The sequence below is a fragment of the Thamnophis elegans genome, chromosome 12, assembly GCF_009769535.1.
Source record: "Thamnophis elegans isolate rThaEle1 chromosome 12, rThaEle1.pri, whole genome shotgun sequence".
NCBI classification, from domain to species: Eukaryota; Metazoa; Chordata; class Lepidosauria; order Squamata; family Colubridae; genus Thamnophis; species Thamnophis elegans.
In genome coordinates this window covers 55,156,509-55,174,838 of record NC_045552.1, presented here as the reverse complement: position 1 = coordinate 55,174,838, position 18,330 = coordinate 55,156,509, and the positions used below count along the sequence as shown (strand labels likewise).

Below are 18,330 nucleotides of genomic sequence, written 5' to 3'. Positions count from 1 at the left end.
CGAGGGTCTGCCCCCCCTCCCTAGCTTTGCCTGCCTTCGTCCATCACTCGCTGGCTGCCCCCAGCGACCTCCACAGCCGCCAAGGCTTCCTGAGTCCAGAGAGCCCCTTTCCGCCTCTTGCCTGGCTGCAGATGCCCCCAGAGGCTGCTCTCAGGCGGAGCCCAGGGGGGGTGCGTGGTAGAGCGACTCACTTTTGCCCGGGTGCCCCTCCCCAGTGGCATGTCAGCCCCCCCCCCCCGCCCAGAACTCACCACACAAGTCAGAGGAGGCTTTGTCCAGCTCTTCGGCCTCGGCGATCATCTCCGCCATGGCTAGGATGTCAGCTTCCAGAGGGTTGGAAGGGATCTTCACCTTCAGCTCCTCAATGGTCTCCACAATCTTCTCTGTGCTCTCCAGGGTGGTGGGCAGAAACATTGGCACAGGGACCTGGAAGGAGAGGCAAGAAGTCAGGGGCCCGCCGGGGAAAGGCGGAAGGCAGGCAGGCAGGCAGGGGCTCCGGAAGGAGGAGGTGGTACTCACGGGGACTGGCATGGAGAAAGGCACCGGGACTTTCTGGCAGTACATGTTCATGGGCACGGGCACAAAGACTGGTACAGGTATGGGCAGCACAATCACCTGAGGCTTCCAGTCGTCTGTCAGGAAGGAAGGAAACGGTTGGCGAGTCTTCACCCGCCTGCCCGCCCCCCCCCCAAACCTATCCTGGGACCAGGCAAGGCTTCCCTCTCCCCTTCTCTCAAAGCCACGCGGGAGAGGTCAATCCCCTCCCCAGCCAGGAGCTCTGGGGCCAGGAGGACCGGCCCCCTGGGATGAAGGCGGTCCCAGGAAGAGGGAGAGGGGGGCTCACCTGTCTGGCAGCCCTTGGATTTCATCTCGGTCTTGCAGGAAATCCCTCGGTTCTGCATGAGCGGCTTGCACATGGCGGACTTGTTCTTCCGGGGGGTGACCGGCTGAGGGGGCTGGGGGGCAGCTGATGTTGGCGAGGTGGGGGCGGTCTTGGCAGGTTCCTGCAGATATCCAAACAGGGCAGGGCTCAGCAACGGCAACGAGAGCCCTTCTCCGGCAGTCTCCCCCTGCCCGCACAGCACCCGGCCCCTCCACCCAGGCTACACAGGGCCTCCCGAGCCCCACAGGAGCCCCGCCCGAGCAGGGAGCCTGAGAGACTCACCGCGCTGGGCTCCGCTTTCTGGGCAGCGGCAGAGGGCTGCTTGGGCTCCGGGGCCTGACCTGTGCAGGGAGAGAGAGTTCCCGGGCTGAGGGCTGCGGCTTTCTCCACCTCTGCCCTGTCCGGAAGCTCAGCGAGCGCAAGGTTCGCCCAGGCGCTCGTTCATCCAGGTGAGTGGCCCTCCTCACCCGGGAGGGGGGAGCAGGAAGAGAAGCCGCCAACGTCCTCATCAAGGAACAGGCCGGTGCCCGGGAGACACGGGTCAAAAGTCCCCGCTGGGGGTTTGAATGCACGACTCGGGGAGAGCCCCTCCCCCCCCCAAACTAGAGGAAAATGCTGGAATGCAGCCCTCGGATGGAGTCCGGAGCTACCCAGGGCTTCTCCCAACCCATTGGAAGGCCGGCAGCTGTGCAAACCAAGACTTTATGCTTCTGCCCCACGGGAGGCCGGCTCTCCATCCCGGGGACTCCCAACATTCCTTAGCCAGCACGGCCAGTTCTGAGAATTGTGGGTGGTAAAAATCCATACACCTGGGGTGGGGCTGGGACAGCCCTGGGGGCGGGGGGGGGAAAGGTTGGTGGGAGAAGTCACAACAGTTAGCTTTGAGTATATGAAAGGATGCCCCCCCTCCTTAAAGGCTGTGAGTAGCTGTCAATCAAATTTCTTAGTAATAATAATAATAATAATCATCATCATCATCGGGTGGGACCCGACTAGTAATCAATGCCAAATCCGGCGAAACAACTGGCCACTGTGATACAATTCTGTTTTTGCGAATAATAATAATTATTATATAATATTATTAGTGCTAGAAACCCCCAACCCCTTGCAAGAGGCCTTTCTCCTAGAAGAGATGGGAGGTCAGGCTTCAGCTCCCCTCCCGAACCCCAGGATGCCAGGGGGAGCCTAGCTCCGAAGTGCAGGGACAGCCGCCAAACCTCCTTTCCTCCGTCCCCTCGGATGGCATCCTCAAAACGGATGGACCAGGACGGTGGGGGTCCGTTTCGTAGGACGAGCAGAGAAAGGAACGGAATGGCCACTTAATTTTACCAGCCGAAATAATATTTTCCCAACATTGCCAAGTGTTACATGTGTTCAATAGCTGTGGATAAACAGGGCCTGGTCAAACAGCTACTTTAGAAAAGATTACAAATAAAGTTAACATTTAAAAAAAAACACCAGGGGCAAGGACCACAACTCATTAAAATCAGATGGGTTTTATATTTTATCTCTGTTACAACAGACCTTCTATCAATACCATTTAAATATGTGGAAAGGGATATTATTGCCTGTCTCTACTTTCAACCATTTTTAACTTCATATATCGTTTCTCTCTCTCTCTTTCTCTCTCTCTCTCTCTCTCTCTCTCTCTCTCTCTCTCTTCTCTCTCTTCTCTCTCTCTCGTCTATTAATGGCACTCAGTTACTTGAGAATGTTACTTAACTACAGTTCAAGAAATAAAAGTTTTTAAAAAAAACAATAATTAGGTGAACAATGAAGAAGGGAGAAAGGGGCTTGATGATCCCAGGAGCACCCAATGCCTTAAGAAAATAAAAAAGTAGGAGATGTTGTAATATAGTTCCTTGTGTAGGCGTAGCCCAGTGGATAACGGGGCATGCAGAGCCACGCTGAACCACACAGGAGAAAACAAACTCCTAAAACTCCACAACATCCTGATAGTTCATAACATAACATCCTGAGATGTGCCCTACCAATGACGCCCAGGATTTGACTATATATAGACAGAACTTCCCTGAGCAGTAAATTAGAAATTGTACTTTTACAGGCTGTTTTTAATCACATGCTATTGCTCCTCCTGCCTTTGTCCTATCTCAATAAAAGGGGCTCTCAGACCCCCAATCTGGGTCGCTCCATCCTGAGAAAGCTCGTGTCCTGTCTTTTCTCCACATTGGCCTCATGGACGAACCACGGGAACGTTGCAGGTGACAACCAGCACCTACCAGGAAGCCAAATGGCAAGTTGGGGGGGGGGTGTCACCCAGATGCCCCCATCCCTGCCCAGACCGCTACTGTAGAGAGTAAAAAAGATGACCTGGATGGAGATAATCGACAAACTCAGCTGCCAAGGAGAGGAGGGGGCAAAATATAGTTTAGGTCCACAGCAGACGGATAATATTCAGAAGAGGCTCAGACACCTCTCTACTTCATTGGACTGCGAGGAGGAGGAGGAGGAGGAGGAGGAGGAGGAGGAAGAACATAATCAGACGTGCAAGAATCCGTTATAGAGCCAACCTCAATGAAAGTACTTTTAGTTTTCCTCTGGAGTTGATGTCTTGGTGTAGTCTACCCAGATGCTTCGAAATGCTTTTTCAGAGCAAGCGAAACCAAGCCAATGGGGTTAAATAAGCACCATGGAAAACCCAGGAATGGCCACGCCCAACGCACCATGGAAAAGCCCTCCCGGCCACGGTGATCCCCGTCCCGGAGCCCCCAAGTGTAAAACCAGTCCTGAGCAAAGGAGGACAACAGGCACGCCGCCCGCCCCGAACCCCGGAATCCTCTGGTCCACAGATCCATTTGGGAGTCTCTCTTCCACCCTAGAGACAGTTTGCCCCACAGCCTATTTGATGTGGGGCTACCTCGGGCCGCACTACTCCCGGCTGGCCCGGCATGTCAGAACCAGAGAGGTGAGCGAGAAAGGGAAGCCGCCCTCCCTCCTTTCCCCCCTCCTCCCACATGGTGGAATTCCAGCCCACGACCCGCCCGCCACGGGGCCAGTGCAGGATCCTTCCTTCGCCCCCCTTTCCACTCATGCGCTTCCAAGTCTTGGCTGGCCGAAGCACCGGCTACTCACTGTTCAGCAGACTCTCAGGCCCTTTCTGGGTGTCCAGGTTGGGCTGATTCTGTTGGTTGTAAAACCTCAACAGGCACTGCTGGTTGCAGAAATGCTTGATTTGGCCTCGCCAGTGAATCGTTTCCAACAGGTTCCCCTGCCGCTTGCAAGCGTGGCACCGAGCTACCTACGGGGCACCAGAGCAGGAGAGTTTAGGCCAACCCAGATGGGGCAGGAAGCTCATCCTCAACTGCAGCTTCCCACATCCGACTTTCCGATATAAAACCAAACTTTCGTTGACCTGTGGAGATCCTGGGCTGGGCTGAGATACTAGCTGGGCCCAGATCCTCGGGGGGGGGGGGGAGGGAGGGGGTCGTTCCAGAGCTAGGCTGCCACACTTCTGTCCGAGGCTACCGGCCACACCAGCACAGGTGTGGACAGGCAGCAGCCCAGCGAAGAGCAGAGCGAGGAGAGGGGTGGTGGTCACGGTTCCACCACAAAACCGCGTTCGACTAAAGGGCGCTTGACGAAACCGCGTAGCTGACGTCATCACAGCGCGACAACAGCGCGGAGAAAAAAGCACGCTGTAAACGCTAAACCTAAAATTAACCCTAACCCTAACCCCCCTAAACCTAATCCTAAACCTAACCCTAACCCTAAACCTAACCCTTAACCTAACCCTAAACCTAACCCTTAACCTAACCCTAAACCTAATCCTAACCCTTAACCTAACCCTAAACCTAATCCTAACCCTTAACCTAACCCTAAACCTAACCCCTAACGTCGCCCTGTTGATGACGTCAGCGACGCGGTTTAATCGGGCGCGCTTTAGTCGAGCGCGGTTTTGTCGTGCCACGGTGGTCACATCTATCAGCTCTGGCTTAGTGGGCACAGAAGGCCCACAGAAGGGGGAGACTGAAAGGGCCAAACGATGCCTTAAGCAGCTGGGAAGGAACAACCCCCCACCCCTTGCCCCCATGGGAGAAGGCGGCCTAAATTTCTGTCTTCATATCCGCCCGGGGCAGTTCTGAGGGCCACGGAAGAGCACATGCGGCTCCTGGGATGTGGTTTTTGCATTCTAAACGGGAACCGGGGAGCAGCTGCTGATGGTCGTCTCCCAAAGGTCGGAGAGTGTGTGGGGGGGGACCTGATGCTTTGAAGATGGCTCTGGCCCACCTCAGAAGGGAGTGGGGGGGGGGAGGTCTGCGACCTGGAGAACGGCATTCGGCAGCCTCCCCTCGCTCTGGAAAGCCCAAGCCTGGGTTCCTCTCCCCACCCACCTCCGGGGAGGGCGCTCCTTAAACCACTTTCCAGACAGAGAGCTCAACCTCTTGGTAGCCACAGTTCTTACTGCCCCTTTTGATTCTAAGGTGGCTTTGCGGATGTACCCGCTCAGTGCTCGCGGGAAACGTTTTGGCCTTTAGCGCAAAGAAGAGGCAACTCCCTTCCCCTGAACCGGGGACTGGCAGGCCCCCTCCCCAAAGAAATTGGTGGGTGGGTGGGTGCAGGAGCGCACTGACCTTGTAGTACCAGAGCAGGTATTTGCTTTTGCAGTCGTCGCTACAGAAGTCCCAGGTGCTGCCCTCCAGCTGCTCGGTGACGGCTCGCTGGCAGGTCTGGGAGCAATAGGTGCAGGTCACGCAGCAGAGGCCAAGGTTCTTGGTGAAATCCTGTTTGTAAAGAAGCACACACCCTGCGGAGAAACAACACGGATGAAAACCTCCCGGGAGCGGGGGGGCGGCAACAGGAGCCCACAGCAGGCAACCACAGAGAGACCAAGCACGAGACGGACACGCACGCAAGCACACACACACACCTGACACAAGCCCTTCCTGCACTAGCCCCGGGCGGCCTAGGGGGGGTCCCCGTCGCTCACCTCTCCGATCCTAAGGCCGACGCGGCCTCTGGCCCCTGCCCACCGCATGCAACGACCTGCCCTGAGGAGACGGCGGCCGGGGGGACTTCTGCCCTCGGCAACGATCGAGCTCCCCGCCCGGGTACCTTCGCTGCAAAAGTTCTTCTCCACTCCCGAGAAGCGGATCTTCTCGTGCAGCAGCTTCTCCTGCTTGCAGTGCTCGCACTGGGAGACCACCCCTTGCAGCCGCTTGAAGTCCTCGCAGCAGTCCCGGCAGCAGAACTGGTAGACATTGTCCTGGCAGAGAGCGGGCACCAGGCGGGCGAGCGTCAGCTGAGTTTGCCCAGGAGGCCCCCATGGGGTGTGAGCGGAGAGCTCCCCTCCCGGAGCCTCCCTGGGGCAAGGCTCCTCGCCTCCTCTCTTCTCCTCCCTCCGGCGGCCCCCCTCACCTGCCAATCCAGGATCTCGGGCTTCCCAGTGAAGAGGTTGTGGCAGGAATGACAGGTCAAGTGGATCTCACCTTCCGGGCTGGAGCGCTGCATTTTGAGGGAAGGGGACAGATTCAGAAGGGGCACCAGGACCCTGCCCGCCTTGCTGTGCCCCAGGACTGCCCTCCCCCCCGGGCCTCCCAGCCCCTCGCCTGCTCCCTGCCCACCTCATTGCTCCATTTGTCCCTGCCACCCCCTCCCCACCGAATCCCCCTCACCTCCTGCCCATTCCCAGCACTCCCCTTCCCCTCCCAATCCTGTGGCACCAAGAAGGGGGCCCCTCCATCCGGCCCCCCCTGTGCTGCTGCTGTTCCTGGGAGGGGACAGGCTTTGGCCAGAGGGAACGGCAGCCCAAGACCAACTTTCTGCGAGTGAAATAAATTATGCAAATCACACAGGAGGTTAATTTCACTGATTTATTGGATAGCAGACACAAAGTCTCTTCGTCATCAGCAGAAGCAAAAACAGTTTTATTTGAGACAATGACACCCCACCACCACCACCACGAGAGATTCAACATCATAGATATAGAAAGATCCGTAAGCTACGAATGAGATGTGCAGCCTCGCCCCCCACCCCACCCCACTATCCCCACTCCCGGTCATTGGCTATAAGCTTCTGTGATGTCAGCGGGATCCTGAATGCTCCACTGTGAGAAGAAGATTCAGCCACGCAATGCTGCAACGGAGAACAGCAGCTGGGACGACGAGGGGAGAGATGAACTCAGCAGAAGGGAACGAGGGAAAGAAAGAAGGGAGGAAGGAGATGGGCGCAGGCGATGGCAGAGCGTGATAGGGGAGCGCGCCAAGAACCCAAAAAGCAAGAGGGGTGGGGGGGAACCTCACACACACACAGCCTGGGAGGTGAAGCCGGGCCCAGAGGCCCAGAAGGAGGAGGAGGAGGCTCTTCACCAAGCAGCACCAGAATTTGAGAAGGCAAATCAACACACAGACAGTGTATTCACAGACTATCCACTCTGGGGACTCAGACGGGAAGAGGCAGGGGACGTAAGAAAGAGGGGAGCGCCAAGAGCGAGGGGGGGAGGTGGCCTCTGGGGGTCCCTACACCTTCGGAGCCCAACGGCCGTTAGCAGACACCGCTTTCCCTAACTCAAAAGCTGTCCTCGGCAAACAGTGAGAGCTAGAAGCCTTTTTTGTTTTCTTTCTAAAGAAATGCGAGAGCAGAGAGACGTCAGAAGCCTGACGGGAGGCCCCCGACTGCAGCAGCCGTGCAGAGCAAGCCGGGGGGGCTCCTGGGTCTGGTCCCGTCACTGTGACGGCGGAAGAGCCTCCGTATGTACCTGGAATTTGGTCCAGCAGCTGGGGCTGCAGAACTGGTACACCACCTGCTTGTTCTTGTTGTAATAGCAGGGCTCAGACAGGCTCTTTCGGCAGAAGCTGCAAGGCCGGACGGGTCCTGGGGAGGGGGGGAAGGGTACATGGCAGGATCAGGGTGGGCCCCAGGAGACACAGAGAGAGTGGGCAGGAGGAGTCTGCGCTGCAGGACTGGTCCTCTCTTCCCCCAGAGGCCCAGTGCCCGCCTCCCCGCCCTGGGCATCCCCATTTCCACCCCAGTACCTGTCAGTCCGGCCTGCTTGACCTTGTACGAGGTGGTGCAGCAGACGGAGCAGAAGAGGCCCAGCTTGCCGTTGCGGTCTTTGTGGGAGAGCATGTCGAAGTTCTTGCACAGCGTCTTGCACCACATGCATGGGTAGACCCGGGTGTGTTTCTGCAGAGACCCAGGGCATGGGGGGGAAGGGCTGCTGGGCAGGCTGGCCGACAGCCCCCTGCGTCTTCCCTCCCCCCTGCCCTTTCATCAGCGCCAATCCCGAGGGGCTTCCTTGCAAGGCCACCACCTCCCAAGCTCTGGGGGAGGCAGTCAACCCCCGGGGCCCCCTCCCCCAGAGTGTGGGCCCCCCGACTTTCAGTCGCCCATACCTTCTTGTAGCTGTTGAGGCAGGTGGGGTTGCAGAAGCGCTTCTGCTGCCCCTCGTGGAAGAGGAATTCCAAGGGGGCCCCCTTGTTGTACAGGTAAAGGCCACAGCTGTCGCAGCAGTTGGTTTTCAGCCCTTTGGTGGCCCGGAATTTCGTGAAGCAGGCATCGCTGCAGATCCGGTGCACGACACTGCCGTTGCTCACTTCGTGCTGGATCTGAAGGGGAAGCGGAGCGGTCGCAGGCTGGCCACAGACCCCCGGCCCGCCCCCCCGCCTGGTGCTAGGGAGGGGAGTACGGGAGGTAGGGAGAGGGGAAACCTTCCACAGCAAGCCTTCCCGGGGGCAAGTGGGCCACAGGGGGACACCTTTGCTCACTTCTCCAGTCTTGTAGCAGACGCTGCACCGGATGGTGTCCGAGGTTTCAGCTGCCTGTGGGGCCGGACGCTGCTGCTGCTGCGCTTCGTAGAGCGAGAGGCAAACCGAGGTGCAGAACTCGTGGAAAGAGTTGTCGATCTGGGCCACCACCGACTCCTTGGTGTTCCAGATGTCCCTGAAGGGAGGAAAAGCGTCATCGGGCCGGGGACAGAAAGGCTACCTCCTCCCCTTCCCCATGGGACACAGCAGGCCAGGACCAGGAAGCTCTCCCGCAGTCCGGGGAGGGGGCAGGTAGAAGGGGAACAGGGAGGCCAACGAAGCGCCCCAGCGAAGGGTGAAAGTGGGGGGAGTGCCTACTTTTTGCAGAAGGTGCAGCTCTTCCTGCTGAGGGGCCGCTTGGAGAAGGTGGTGAGACAGGAGCTGGAGCAGAAGAGCTGGGGGAGCCCCTTGCGCTGGTAAGCCGTCTGGCCCTTCTGTAGCGGCGTGCGGCAGTTGGCGCAGTTCATCTTGGTGACGGTTGAGCGGGCCGCCCGCTGGGCCATCTGGTTGCGCAGAGACAGGCGGGTGGGCCGGCGGGTGCGGAAGGGGACAAAGTCCTCGTCGTTGGGGTCATCCACCATGGCGTCCGAGTCCTCATCAGAGACGGGGACTGCGAGGCGGGAGAAGAGGGAGGGAGTGCTCAGGGTTTCCCTCCCTTCTGAAATGGGAACCCCCCCCCCGCCCAGCGCCCCAAAGATGCCGCCCGAATGGCATCGCCTGGCTCTTCCCTTAAATAAAAATAGCGGCATCTTTTGGCCTGGTGCGCCTCTAGTTCCATATGAGGAAATCTGAGAAAAATGAGGTTCTGTTTATGTGTTGTAATTTGTGTACATGTTTTTCTATTGGCCTCAGGCTGAAGAAAACGGTCCAATCTCAACTTCTTCGTCCTTTGTTGATAAGATGGGACGACTGATTGTGGTCTAATTCAGGGGTCACCAACTTTCCAGACCTCAGGGACCACTACATTCATAATTTTAAATCCCACAGGGTGCTAATATGGTTTTTAAAAAAAACGATTAATAGTATTTAGTGCAAAATAAAAATTGCAAACAATTTTTCTGCAGACCACCAAAATTTTCTCACGGAGAAATTGCTGACCCCTGGTCTCATTTGTTCTTCAAAACAACGAACGGCTTTTACCTATTGATCCAGTGGTGTGGTTTAGTGTGGCTAAAATTGGTTTAATTGGTTTATTTGTTGGGCCGTTTCTTTCCCATAATTTTCCTTTTTTGTCTCTTGCTATGATTTTGTACTTCGGTTGTTTCCTGATATATCACGGCAATTGGAATGCTAAGCAACTCCTCGGCAACTTCCAAGAATTGACTGGACTGGTGGGGGAGAGAAGCCCTGTACCCAAACTCTGCCTCCAGCCCAGTGGTGGGTTTCAAATATTTTTGGAACCTACTCTGTGGGTGTGGCCTCCTTTGTGGGAGTGGCTTGCTGGCCATGTGACCTGGTGGGAGTGGCTTGCCGGCCATGTGTTTTCTCTCTCTCTCTCTCTCTCTCTCTCTTTCCTTCCTTTGGTCTCTCTGTCCCTTTTTTTCTTTTATCTCTCTCTCACTCTTTTTCTTTCTATTTTCTTTCTTTCTTTCTTTATTTTTTCCTTTCTTTCTCTTTCTCTCTCTCTGTGTCAGTCAGTCAGTCAGCCAGTCTGTCTGTCTGTCTCTCTATGTCTGTGTGTTTGTGTGGCAGTGGTGGGTTTCAAAAAATTTTGGAACCTCGTTCTGTAGGTGTGGCCTGCTTTCCAGGTCCACTGGTGGAACCTCTTCTAACCGGTTCGGTAGATTTGATGAACCGGTTCTACCGAATAGGTGCGAACTGGTAGGAACCCACCTCTGGTATATATGTATGTATGTATGTGTATGTGTGTGCGTGTGTGTATGTATGTATGTATGTATGTATGCATGCATATATGTCTCAATTTTGCAGGATGCCAACTGATTAACCAAGCAGCTACGGCTATGATCCAAAACAAAGATGTTGAAGTCCCCATTGATTTTAGTTCCACATTCAGCATGTGCTGAGTTCACAGCGACCAAGGAAGCATTTAGGTTGAGAGGTCAAATCTAGTGCAATTAGATCTGGTAGGAACCCACCTCTGCTCCAGCCCTCTCTTTGGCCGCTGCCTTCCCTTTCTTGAAGGGACGCAGCTGTGGAAGAAAAACTAAAGGGCCAGCGGAGAATCTGCCTCCAGCCTCTCTCACACAAAGCTATTCTGAGCTGGGTAGCCCAGCCTCCTTTTTTCCCTGCTTGTTCTGTTCCGGAGTTTACCTGCTGTACCATTTGGGAGACCTCCCCCCCCCCCACTCCTGGCCCACCTGTTCGGGTGGACTTACTGCTCTCTGAAGAGTTGACCGTTTCTGGCCGAGACACCTCTGCCCTCCTGGCTCGCTCGCTCCTCTTCTGCTCCTAGAAGACACCAAGGAATCATCCCTGCAGCCACAGGGGGGGGGCACCCCATGGAAGGTGACCCCCCTCCCCAGTCAGCCCGTTCAAAGGCTCTGAACTGGGAAGGGTTTGGAAAGGCAGGCCTGGGGACTCCCAAGCCCTGATCTCAAACACAGCCGAGGCCTGAAGGAAGAGACCCACGCCCAGCTGGCCTTCCCCCACCTTACCCTTTCGACGGGGGCCTCGGCTCCCTTCGCACCAGCGCCTTCCCCTGCAAGAGAAGACGAGAGAGACCCAATCATCCTCAAGGAGGACCTCACAGAGAACGATGCCTCACAGTCACGGGGACAAAGCCACACCCGGGAAGGGCCATGTAGGGCGAAGGAGGAGAGAGTCCCGCTTTTTCAAGAGACAACTGGACTTTGAAGAGGCTTCGCTTCTCACGTATGAGACACTCCAGTCGCCTCTCGAAGAAGCACTTTTGGGGCAACCACGGCCTGGATGGCCAAGAAACTCCATAGGCTGGGACAGAGACCTTCAAACTTGGGAACTTTAAGACTTGTGGACTTCAACTCCCAGAATACCCCAGCCAGCATAGCTCGGGAACTTTAAGACTTGTGGACTTCAACTCCCAGAATTCCCCAGCCAGCATAGCTCGGGAACTTTAAGACTTGTGGACTTCAACTCCCAGAATACCCTAGCCAGCATAGCTTGGGAACTTTAAGACTTGTGGACTTCAACTCCCAGAATACCCTAGCCAGCATAGCTCGGGAACTTTAAGACTTGTGGACTTCAACTCCCAGAATTCCCCAGCCAGCATAGCTCGGGAACTTTAAGACTTGTGGACTTCAACTCCCAGAATACCCTAGCCAGCATAGCTCGGGAACTTTAAGACTTGGGGACTTCAACTCCCAGAATACCCCAGCCAGCATAGCTCGGGAACTTTAAGACTTGTGGACTTCAACTCCCAGAATTCTCCAGCCAGCATAGTTCGGGAACTTTAAGACTTGTGGACTTCAACTCCCAGAATTCCCCAGCCAGCATAGCTCGGGAACTTTAAGACTTGGGGACTTCAACTCCCAGAATTCCCCAGCCAGCATAGCTCGGGAACTTTAAGACTTGTGGACTTCAACTCCCAGAATTCCCCAGCCAGCATAGCTCGGGAACTTTAAGACTTGGGGACTTCAACTCCCAGAATTCCCCAGCCAGCATAGCTTGGGAACTTTAAGACTTGTGGACTTCAACTCCCAGAATTCCCCAGCCAGCATAGCTCGGGAACTTTAAGACTTGGGGACTTCAACTCCCAGAATTCCACAGCCAGCATAGCTCGGGAACTTTAAGACTTGTGGACTTCAACTCCCAGAATTCCCCAGCCAGCATAGCTTGGGAACTTTAAGACTTGTGGACTTCAACTCCCAGAATTCCCCAGCCAGCATAGCTCGGGAACTTTAAGACTTGGGGACTTCAACTCCCAGAATTCCACAGCTAGCATAGCTCGGGAACTTTAAGACTTGTGGAGTTCAACTCCCAGAATTCCCCCAGCCAGCTATGCTTCTGGAAATTGAAGTCTGCAAGTCTTAAAGTTGCCAAGTTTGGGGAGCCCCGGGCTGGGAGATCAAGGAGGGAGTTTTAGAAAGGGGCCCAGGATTCAGAGAAGGAAGCAGGAGGATCCCTGGATCTGCTCAGCAGAGCATAAAGGAAGCAGCACTGGCGCACCGCAAGGTGGCAGGGGAAGAGGCCACGGTAACCGTGGGAGAAGGCTGACCCACCTGCAAGGGATGGTGGAGCTCCCGCTTCTCGTCCTTTGGTGGCTTCGCTGGGCCCACTTTCTTTCGTGGCTGCACTCAGACTCCCCTCGGCCACTTCTGGAACGGGCGGCAGGGGGGGCACAGGCTCAGGGAGGCTGTTCGGAGGGGCCCCTTCCTCCTCCTTTGCGTTAGCCGAAGCGTCCAGGGCGCTCTTCTTGGGGGGTTTCAACCGGGGCTTCTTCGCCAGCCGTGGGCTCGTTGTGGGGCTGCCGGACGAGGGGGCGGCTTCTTGCGAAGGGGGCACGCTGCTCACCTCGACCACCTCAGGGTCCTCCTCGGCGGAGCGGTTTGGAGCGCAGCTGGGCTGCTTGGTGTGGCTCTCCTGCCCCGTGCCTCCTTGGGAGCCCCCCTCCTCCTCCTCCTGCAAAGCTTCGGGACTCAGGCGCTGTTCGGTTCCCGGTACGGGGGGGGCTTCAGTCCCATTCTCTGGGTCCAGAGATCCACGTGCTTTGAAGAAGCCATCGGGGTCCCCAGACTTCTCTAGCCCCTCCTGGCCCCCTCCTTTGCTCAAGCTGCCCAGGAGGCCAGGCTTCTCCAGGTGGTCCAAAGTGCTGGCTTTACTCAGGGCCAAACTATTAGACTTGCTCACGGTGGACAGGTCAGCGGCTTTCCCCACGCCAAACTGTGAGCTACCGTCGGACGCTGCTTGCTTAGACGCCTCCCACTCCATCTCTTGGGGCTGGGCCGTCGCTGCTTGTGGGATGGAGGCTGTTTGGGAGGCCAGCAGATCCTCTCCGAACTCCAGGCCCGCAGGGAGATCCCCAATTAGGGGCTTATTGTGCAGAGGCAGGGGCCCCAAAGAGGCAGGGAATTCGCTGGAATCCATCCAGAGCTGCCCACCAACTGAGAATCGGGAAAAGAAAGAAGTGAGTCCTTCTCCACTGGCCTGCAATTCATTTGTGGGCACAGTAGAAAGATTCCTCCAAGAAACCTATTTCATAGAGACTCCCCCTCCCTCCTTCCTTAACAGATACCGAACCCCAATTGATCTGAAACAGCCTAATGAAAATGATCCATTGCGAAGCAACGGATCCATGACCAAGAGGGCCACAGGCTGACTCATGCAGAGCGTTAACTTTGAAAAAAGCAAAAGCTGGAATCAACACGGAGCGTCAGTTGAGGGGGGAAAAAATGAAGACTATTTCGTGTTCATACCAGACGCTTAACTGAACTATTGTATTAACCCATTTTCTCAGGCTCCCAATGCACTGAACTGCGAACCCACCAGAACTTAAGCCAATGTGTTGCCCAAAATGCAGCCATTAGATCTTGGTTTAGGATACTGTATGAATAAGCAGTAGAATTAGGCCCTTGTTATAATACAAGAATACAATAGCAGAGTTGGAAGGGACCTTGGAGGTCTTCTAGTCCAACCCCCTGCCTAGGCAGGAAACCCTATACCGTTTCAGACAAATGGCTATCCAACATCTTCTTAAAGACTTCCAGTGTTGGGGCATTCACAACTTCTGGAGGCAAGTTGTTCCTCTGATTAATTGTTCTCACTGTCAGGAAATTGCTTCTCTCCTTGATTAGTTTCCACCCATTGCTTCTTGTTCTGCCCTCAGGTGCTTTGGAGAATAGCTTGACTCCCTCTTCTTTGTGGCAGCCCCTGAGATATTGGAAGACTGCTATCATGTCTCCCCTAGTCCTTCTTTTCATTAAACTAGACACACCCAGTTCCTGCAAACGTCCTTCATATGTTTTAGTCTCCAGTCCCCTAATCCTCTTTGTTGCTCTTCTCTGCACTATTTCTAGAGTCTCCACATCTTTTCTACATTGTGGTGACCAAAACTGAATGCCGTATTCCAAGTGTGGCCTTACCAAGGCCTTATAAAGCGGTATTAACTCTTCATGTGATCTTGATTCTCTCCCTCTGTTGATGCAGCCTAGAACTGTGTTGGCTTTTTTGGCAGCTGCTACACACGGCTGGCTCATATTTAAGTGATTGTCCACTAGGACTGCAAGGTCCCACTCACAGTTACTACTATTGAGCAAGGTACCACCTATGATGTTCTATCAGCAGCCCAGCATTAAGCGTACGTGTCATAAATAATACAGTGCTCACGCAATGAACATTTAACAGGCTCAATTAGCGAACGCTCTTCCCAGACCAAAACCAGCCCAGGATCTGCCTGATGGCCCTCTTCCCCAACCAATGCAGAAAAGGCCATCCATGCCACCTTCATCCACTGGATAAGTGGGGAGCTGTGGCACATTTCACAGAAGAGACACGGGGGCCTGATGACTTAGCGGTGTGTGTGAATGGGCACAGCTACGTTTTAGGCTGAAAGATCTTCTTGGGCCCCACGGCCATCCAAACGAGCCTCTGCCCCTCCTTTGCTTTTTAAATTGAGAGCCGAAGTTTGGTAGACTGGTCCCTTTCTAACAGCTGAATGCAAAAAGCTGCAACCGTTTTACGGCAGACGTTTTCTACCCCGCCCGCTGTGAGCTGAAGAAGGCAGACAAGTCAATGCTAACTTCAGGCCAGTGTTTCTCAACCTTGGCAACTTGAAGATGTCCGGACTTCAACTCCCAGAATTCCCCAGCCAGCAAATGCTGGCTGGGGAATTCTGGGAATTGAAGTCCGAACATCTTCAAGTTGCCAAGGTTGAGAAACACTGCTTCAGACCATCCAGGCAGCACTTAAAAAAGGCAAAGCATTTATTGGGATAACCACGGGAGTGTGGAGCAAGCTAGGCAGCTACTCCAAGGGAGACTCTGCTTGCTGGTCTCCTGCGGATGGGGCCCGGCCATAAGCAGCTCCAGGGCATCTCTCTGCCCACGATTTGCAACGTGAGAGGGAGCCAGACTGGGCAGAGTTAGAGGTACGTGGCTTCCAGGCCTGAAGGTGCAGAAAAAACCACTATGGCTTCGTTTTCCTTCCTCTGCTAATGAAACCTGGCAGGTTCTGTCCTTCACTGGCCAATGATTTTCCTCAGGTGATGCAATACCTGGCAAGGGACCGTACGAACCTGCCTCGGCCCAGCCTCTGTTGGGCAAGGCAGAGCCACCCACTTAGGCCTGGGGATGCAGCAGGACCTTGATGGGGTAGCCCTCCCCTCCTTGTCCCTAGCTTTCCATAGCATCCATCCGGTGGGATGGGAGAGGTTGGCTGGCATGCTTCTGCCCCCCCCCCTAAGTGGGCAGTTACAATCGAGCTTATTAGGGGGAAGAGTTTGCCCTGGGGCAGCGCAACCATCAAGGGATGTCACAGGTGGCCTTGGGGTTAGGCACCCTCGCTACGCTGGATTTATCCAGCCTCACATTTACATCTCTATGCAGGTGAAGTAGGAGACGTCGCAGGGTTTTTACCCAGCACCCAGAGACCGTGAGGGGCAGATGTGGCATTGCTATCGGTCTCTGGTCTTGCATGGACGGGCATCTACTGATCCACTTGCGGCCTCGAGCAAGGGGGCAATCTGGGGAGTTCTCCTGGACTTGCGGTTCCAAAGAGAGAAGCAGATAGAGGCTACGGACAGGGCAGCCTCTGGCCAACCGTAAACAGGCCACCGGTTACACCCTTCCCTTGACCAGGTGGTGCAGAGGACAGTGGTTGGAGCTCCTCTCCTTTTCTTAGGCTACTGCAATCTGCTTTACCTGGGGCTGCCCTTGAAGGTAACTTGGAAGAGCAGCTGCTCATTCATTGGCTGGCCCCAGGCAGGCCCACGCCTGTTTTAAGGGAGCTGTGCTGCTTGTTCAGGATTCTGCCTTAACGCAAGAGCCCCATGGTTACTTCTAAACCTCCTTATGGCCTCCAGGGCCCTATTCTCCCCAAGGAGTCTGTCTGTCTGTCTGCCACATGTGGACCAAGAGAGGGGTCTGCAGCTTCCACCTCTCCCAGGGAGATCGAGGTCCAGCAGCCGCCCCCCTCCCACCCTTTGGATCTCCTAGCAGCCGTTTGCAGAGGACGGGGTGGGGGCTCTTCATAGGAGGTTTTCTTACACGCTGCCCTGAGTTTGACAGGCAGGCAACACACTTTTCTCTAAAATACCCCTCCCCACTTTCCGCCCCCCCCCCCTCCGCAGATCGCCGCGTCTTCCTCCGTCCAGGAGCCCCGATCAGGTCCTGCGGGGCTGAGCGGGCTCCTGGGAACGCCCGAAGCGCCGCCTGCCATCCCTGGCAGCCCAGCCCGGGACCCCCGGACTCCCCCCCTCCAGGCAGGGTCCGGCTTCCCCTCCCCTCCCCCAGGGATTCCTCCAAATCTCCACCCTCTTGAAGCGCCCCCGGCCCCTCCTCAACAGGCTCCTTGCAGAGCAGCCCCCGGAGGGATCCCGCTGTGGGGCGGAACGGAGCGCGACCCCCACCCCCACCCCAGACCCGCCTGGAACGGGGCGCAGAGCGTCGTGCTAAGTCACGGGCTGCTGGCGGCGGGCTGGATGAAGCAGCCACCACCGGCTGGCTGGAGACACGCGGGAAGCCCCTACGGGAGCGCCCGCAGCCCCGGGCCTCCGCCATGCCCGCCCTCCCGCCTTGATGGCTCCACGGATCAGCCCCCTTCGCAGTCCTGGCGGGGCCTGCGGGACGCGCCGCTCCTCCCTTGCGGGCGGGCAGGCGGGCGGGGGAGGAGGGACCCCTCCCGCAGATCCGCCCCGCCGTCGCGGACCCCCCTGCAGGGTAGGCCGGTGGGAGGCGCCAGCCCGTCCAGGGAGGCCGCCCGCGCCCCCTGCAGTGCAGGCCGGTCCCGCCCCGCAGCGACGCCGCCCGTGGGTGGGGGAAGGGCGCCCCCCCGCCAGTCCCTGCAGGACCCCCCCCACCGCGCGCCCCTCCCCCCGGCCGTGGCCCCGCCCCTCCCTCGCCCTCCCCCCTCCCCTCACGAGGCCCCGCGCCCCCGCCCCCCGCGGCGCTCGCCTTCACCTGCCGATCCCCGGCTCCGCCACGGCGATCGCCCCGCCGCGCCCGTCCCCGCCACAGGCGCTGCCGGAGCCCCCCAGGAGCGTGCGGAGGCGGCGGTCCCTTTAAATGGAGGCGCGCTCGGAGCTCCCCGCGCGCCGCAGCCCGAGCGAGGGGGAGGTCGGGGAACCCGCCCATTGGTCGGGGTCCAGGCAGCGGTGCGCGCCGATTGGCTGCCGGCTCCCGGGCCCTGCGCGCCGATTGGCTACCCCCTTCACCGGAGCTCGCGAGACTGGCCGCGGCAAGCCGGCGGCGCTCAAAACCCGGAGCGGAGCTGCCCGCGCGCTCGGATCGAGCGGGCAGGGCGGAAAACCCGGAGCGGCAGAGCGCGGGGCGGAGTCGGGGGAAGGGCGAGCGGGGGGGGGTGTCGAAGAGGGGCGCCCCTCCCTCAGAACTTCCCCCCAAGTCCGGGGGGGGTCGTGGGGCGAGGGAGCGCTGCCACCAGCCCCCCCCCGCCCCCCAGCCGGTGCCCTCACCTCCTCCCTCCGGGCAGGGGCTCCCTCGGCGTTCGCGGCGGGGCGGCGGCGGCGGCGAGGCAGCGAGGAGTGCGCGGCCAGGGTGGGGCGGTCGCGGGCCAGCGGGGACCGCCCCCGGGACG

At 57.2% G+C, this 18,330-nt stretch overlaps 1 protein-coding gene across 4 annotated transcripts in view; it reads right to left on the bottom strand.

Moving 5' to 3' along the window:
• ZMYM3 (zinc finger MYM-type containing 3) overlaps positions 1–18,330 on the bottom strand; it is a 26,543-nt gene extending 8,213 nt beyond the window's left edge. Inside the window, exons 1-17 of one of the 4 annotated variants that reach the window (XM_032227975.1) lie at positions 18,209–18,330; positions 12,804–13,685; positions 11,262–11,305; positions 10,983–11,055; positions 8,965–9,256; positions 8,608–8,782; positions 8,236–8,448; positions 7,876–8,026; positions 7,599–7,714; positions 6,260–6,346; positions 5,957–6,107; positions 5,476–5,648; positions 3,977–4,142; positions 1,166–1,224; positions 845–1,004; positions 520–632; positions 252–426 (exon numbers count right to left, since the gene is read on the bottom strand). In XM_032227975.1, coding sequence (XP_032083866.1) covers positions 252–426; positions 520–632; positions 845–1,004; positions 1,166–1,224; positions 3,977–4,142; positions 5,476–5,648; positions 5,957–6,107; positions 6,260–6,346; positions 7,599–7,714; positions 7,876–8,026; positions 8,236–8,448; positions 8,608–8,782; positions 8,965–9,256; positions 10,983–11,055; positions 11,262–11,305; positions 12,804–13,668 — 3,013 coding nt within the window. In that variant the 5' untranslated portion in view covers positions 13,669–13,685; positions 18,209–18,330. Of the gene's footprint in view, positions 1–251; positions 427–519; positions 633–844; positions 1,005–1,165; positions 1,225–3,976; positions 4,143–5,475; positions 5,649–5,956; positions 6,108–6,259; positions 6,347–7,598; positions 7,715–7,875; positions 8,027–8,235; positions 8,449–8,607; positions 8,783–8,964; positions 9,257–10,982; positions 11,056–11,261; positions 11,306–12,803; positions 13,686–17,696; positions 17,973–18,208 lie in introns of those variants that run through there. The other 3 variants (XM_032227974.1, XM_032227976.1, XM_032227977.1) reach the window with 3 other exon arrangements.